The sequence below is a fragment of the Cucurbita maxima genome, unplaced genomic scaffold (genome assembly GCF_002738345.1).
Source record: "Cucurbita maxima cultivar Rimu unplaced genomic scaffold, Cmax_1.0 Cma_Scf00027, whole genome shotgun sequence".
In the NCBI taxonomy this organism is placed as follows: domain Eukaryota; kingdom Viridiplantae; phylum Streptophyta; class Magnoliopsida; order Cucurbitales; family Cucurbitaceae; genus Cucurbita; species Cucurbita maxima.
The window spans coordinates 2492291-2497659 of NW_019272043.1; the positions used below are offsets into that span (position 1 = coordinate 2492291).

At 35.1% G+C, this 5369-nt stretch overlaps 1 protein-coding gene across 1 annotated transcript; it reads left to right on the forward strand.

Moving 5' to 3' along the window:
• The first annotated feature begins 126 nt into the window (after window positions 1-126).
• On the forward strand, window positions 127-2103 carry LOC111499625 (UDP-glycosyltransferase 84B2-like). The gene is made up of 2 exons (XM_023151231.1): window positions 127-1182; window positions 1660-2103. Exons 1-2 carry the CDS (start codon window positions 127-129, stop codon window positions 2029-2031), a joined length of 1428 nt encoding a protein of 475 aa, XP_023006999.1. The 3' UTR covers window positions 2032-2103.
• The last annotated feature ends 3266 nt before the right edge of the window (window positions 2104-5369 follow it).

Below are 5369 nucleotides of genomic sequence, written 5' to 3' on the forward strand. Positions count from 1 at the left end.
AAAAAAAAAAAAAAAAAAAAAAAAAAAAAAAAAAAAAAAAAAAAAAAAAAAGACAAGTTAGTTGTATATAAACTCATTACTTCTCCTAAACCTTTTCCAACCCAAAACAAGCAAAGCTCGAAAACAATGGTGCTCCATCAAAACATTCATGTTCTAATGGCCTCAGCTGCCTTACAAGGCCATTTGAACCCCATGCTCAAGTTCGCCAAATGCCTCATCTCAAAGGGAATTCATGTCACCATTGCCACCACCGACCTTGCCCGCCACCGTATGCTCGAACACACTACCACCTCCGATCCCACCAACCCATCAATCCAATTCGAGTTCTTCTCCGATGGACTCGACCTTGATTTCGACAGGGACGCCAACTCTGACATTTTTATTGACTCTCTAAGAACCAAAGCTAGCAAAAACCTCTCAAATCTCATTGCCAAATTATCCCAAAGTATAAAATTCTCGTGCCTAATCCTCCACCAATTTGTGCCTTGGTTCATACCCATTGCTAAAGAAAATAACCTCCCTTGCGCCGTGCTTTGGATCCAGCCTTGCGCTCTCTACTCCATCTACTATCGCTTCTTCAACAAACTCAACGAGTTTGCCATTTTACAAAATAAGAACCAGCCTCTCCAATTACCCGGCCTGCCATTACTCAACTTCGAAGACCTCCCTACCTTCATCCACCTCAACGCTTATCTTTGCTTCCAAAAACTCCTCTCAGAGTTTTTCAGCTTCTTGGATGACGTGAATTGGGTTTTGGGGACTTCGTTCGATGAGCTGGAGGAGGAGGTTTTGAGGTCCATGAACGGTGGGGTTGTTCGGCCGATGATTTCGCCAATCGGACCATTAGTATCGCCATTTTTGCTTGGGAAGGAGGAGAAAGTGGGGGAGGGTGGGCTGAGCGCAGACATGTGGAAGGCGGATGATTCTTGCCTGCAATGGCTGGATGGGCGGGACATGGGGTCAGTTGTTTATGTGTCGTTTGGGAGTATTATTGTTTTGTCTCAAGAGCAAGTTGACAATATTGCTAATGGGTTGTTGATGAGTGGGAAGCCGTTTCTTTGGGTGTTCAAGCGACCATCGCCTGAGAAATCTACTGAGGGTTGCACTGTTCGGCTGCCGGATGGGTTTCTTGAGGCTGCTGGTGGGAGGGCACTCGTCGTGAATTGGTGCTCTCAAGAACAGGTTTGTTTTTTTGTTGTTTTTTTTTTTTTTTTTTTTTTTTCCCTCTTTGGAGAAGTTTAAAGAGCCTTGGACAATCTGTGCCACCCTGTCTCTCAATAGCATGTGGGAAATAGGGAACATAAATGATTAGCTACCAGCTTCTNCTAATTTAGAATAGGATCATGGGTTTATAAACATAATAGAGAGTTTATAAACAAAGAATACTATCTCTATTATTTGAGGCCTTTTGAAAAACTCCAAAATAAAGCCACAAGAGTTTATATTCAAAATGGACAATATCATATTATTGTGTGAAGTCGAAGTCGTGTTCATCTAACATGTTTAACATTTTGTTCTTGTCAGTGATCGGTAACCCCTACCAAATATAATTCCTTTTAATCAAAAAGAAGAAAAAAACATCAAATATTAGGACATGACTCATCAATTATCATATGGTCTCGCAAATATTTAATATTTAGTACTGGTATTCCTAACAAGGTTCTCAAGCATAAAGCAGTGGGTTGCTTCCTAACTCATTGTGGGTGGAACTCAACGCTTGAAACGGTGGTCGCCGGAGTTCCTGTGATAGCATTTCCGGAGTGGACGGATCAACCAACAAATGCAAAATTGTTAACGGACGTTTTCAAGATGGGTGTGAGGATGAGAAAGGGAGATAATGGAGTTGCTAGTTCAAAAGAAGTGGAGAGATGCATATGGGAGATGACCGATGGCCCTAAAGCAAAGGCAATGGCAAAAAGGGCAGTAGAGTTGATGGAGGCAGCCAAAAGAGCGGTGGAAGACGGTGGTTCTTCTCACCGGAATCTCGATCTATTTATTGCTGACATTTGTTGCAAAAAGGTGACAACTTAAATGCATGCAAATGGGGTTCTACGTTTCTTTCGTATGCGTTGTAATGCTATCCTATAAATCAGTGTTTGTTTCCTAAAATGTCAAAGGTTTAGATTTATGTTCCTTTTATATGCTTTGATTTTTATTTTGAATTAAAATCTTGTATGGTAAGTATTTTATTTTCTTTACATATGTCATCAAGTTTAAAAATTAATTATAGAGTTTTTAAAAAATAATGCAGATTAATATAAAATAAAAATTTGCATTTTTAATAAAAGAATGACAATACAGCTCACATTGTTTTTTGAAAGGCAGTGCAGACGTTACTTCTAAAAATGGTAATACATATTTATTAAAAAGGTTGTGTAAATTTTAAGCAATAAAAGGAAAAAAGTTTTCAAACTCTTTCCATAAAAAATTAAAAAAAAAATTGAAAATTAAATATATCTGTTAATTTTGCTTCATATTAATTTAATTATGAATGGTATATTCGTTTTAAATTAATTAATTGGCATAAAAATGTCATTTAGTCTAAATTCACCGTACGATAATCATGATCATGCATTAGGTTAGAAAATTGTATAAGGAAATTCTTGCCTGGCCTGAGAGGTCAAACTGACTGGTGGGTCCATATTCACATATATGGATCGTGTGTAGAGTAGTAAACACACATCTGATGATGACTCGATTAGGATAGTCATCTAAGAGAATAGGTCTAAAATGATAGGTCTCAATGTTGTATGTCTTTGCATTCCCCAACCCCAATAGTAAGGTGACTTAATGAGTATGTCTTAAAATGTTCAAGTCACATGTTATTTTTATATTTTAGATAAAGGCAAGGTACTTTTACACAGTTGATGATGACATCGCAATTTAAATACCATGACACATGTATAGGGTAGTCACATTTATTTATTAAATCTTAGGTTAGTGTAGCGTATTGATGTTTTACTTCTACTATGTTTATTTTAAGTTTTTTCTTTGTATTGTTTTAAGACTTTTTCCTTAAACATGTAAGTCCATGACATTATTTTATGAAACTATTTTAAAAGAATGTTTTCAGTGTAAAAAGTTATATCAAGTACATAGTAGTGACTCTAGTTCTCTTTGGAAGCTAGAGTCGTGACATATATGTATATGTAAGAAGAATATGGTGCAATAATATCGAAATTTAATTTTTTAGAAATGAGGTTAAACATTATATTATATTATATTTTTCTTTATAAAATATTATTAGATTTACAGGTTGTTTTATATGTTTTTAATAGATATTGAAAATAGAAAATTATCCACTAAAAATATTTGAAATGAATATATAGCTGGAAAATAATTTCTTGAGGGGTGTAAGGCAGGTGCATTATGCTTGATTTCTTGGCAAGAATACAGTCACAAGCTAAAATTACGATTCCTTTATCTCTTTAGATAGTAATTTTAAACACCCGAGTAAATTAGGGGTACGTGAATAAACTGAGACGTACACCGAAATGAGAGCAATTTTGAGAGTGGGATCACTTAAAAATGTTTAAAATAATTGAAAGTTACTTCTGACCCAAATAAGGTGCCCATTTCTTTTTAGTGACTTAATCACAAGAACTCCAAAATTTACTTTGCTTTACCTGAACAATTCTATGTTGGGTGACTTAAACACGTGAGTGAGAACAAAACATGATGAAAGAACTTGTGTTGGTTTGTAGGGATAATCCTCACTTTTTCAAGTGAAAAGTAAATAATGTGACCATGGTGCTAGGAATGCAAAAAAATGTCGGGATCATCCGGTGTCAAAATTAGATTATGAATTCTAGACATGAGTCGTTGCAAATAATCACTAAGGAAGTGCAAGCGAGGTGATTGAGGCTAAAACATTTTTTTTATGAAATATATTTTTATTACTTTAACCTAATTAATATTATATATATAAATGTAGTAGACAAGTGCATGCAATTGACTTTGGAAAATAGTAATTTGTTTGAACAGTAATTATTTAGGAGTAAAAAGAAGCAATGGGCCATTTGTTTAAAGTTTGGCCTTTGAAAAAGCTACTTCTATAACTGTCCCTATTTTTCCTCCCTCTAAAACAAAACAATAAGAGCTTTCAATTAATATTATGATACACACTTACACCACCTGGTTTGTCTTTACCATCCCAAAATGATGCCAATATTGAGCAATGTCCCCTTCTTTTTGGCGTTAAAAGGCAAACACATACAATGTCATGAATGAGACCTATCATATCAGTCTATTTTTCAACGTCGGCTATCCTAACGATTAATTGGATGTGTACTTAATTTTCCTACACACGGTTCACACATGCGAGTATGCACCCACCAGTCAGTTCGCACGTCTTCTGGGGCCCTTTCCTGGTTGGCGAGCATTCTCTGGTAGCTGTTGATGTCGGACACCCTGATAACATTATGTTAAACATAATGATCATTTTCCTGCCTCGTAACATACGTGCCCATACTATCATGAAGGATAAGAGGTGTCCCCTAATGCATGAGCACATAATAATGCATGAGGTCCCAACATTTTTTGATTTTCATTATCATTTAGTACAACTCTAGTCTTCCTTCATATCATATCATTTTGTCATTTCATTTCTCATATTGTTTTTCATATAATTTATCATATCTTTCGACTTTCATGCATATATCGGAGTTGTATTTCATGCTAGTTCGTTGTTTTGCATGTCAATCATATCATACATATGTCATACCATTAACGTTTCATGCTTCCAAACATAACAATTCTCATCAAGTACATATCATACCATATCATATATCACAACAGTCATATAGTATAACTGTGTATGCATTTCACAGCTCACGTTATAACATATTATATCACAATATATCATATCATAAACATATCAATTTATCACATATATTGGGTTCACCCTCCCCTAATTAGAAAAGGGTCAAAATGACCAATTTACCCTCAGAAAAATGAATTTGACCAACTTTCTAAAATTTTCCCTAATTCCTCATCTAAATGAATCATGACCCGTTTTGGTGGCTCACTGAGCAAGTTAATGTTAGACGAACACGACTCTCCACAATGGTATGATATTGTCCACTTTGAGCATCTTTGGGCTTCCCCAAAAGGTCTCATACCAATGGAGTTAGTATTCCTCACTTATAAGCCCATGATCATTCCCTAAATTAGCCGATGTGAGACTTTCATCATCCACAGTTAAAGGGAGTTCTCTACCCATGTGTTTAAATAAACCTAAAATCATATATTACTAACAAAAATGAATACCATTTTTTTTTATATGAAAACTAAAGATGAAAGTAAAACAAATTCAAAAGCTTAGATCCCCATTTGTTTTGGTTTTTTTTTTTTTTTTTTTTTTTTTTTTT

What these genes read in the sequence shown, in the direction of transcription:
- LOC111499625 (XM_023151231.1), top strand. Translation starts at nt 127, where the DNA reads ATGGTGCTCCATCAAAACATTCATGTTCTAATGGCCTCAGCTGCCTTA. An exon ending in ATTGGTGCTCTCAAGAACAG is followed by an intron (nt 1,183 to 1,659) that starts GTTTGTTTTTTT and finishes ATTCCTAACAAG; the next exon opens with GTTCTCAAGCATAAAGCAGT.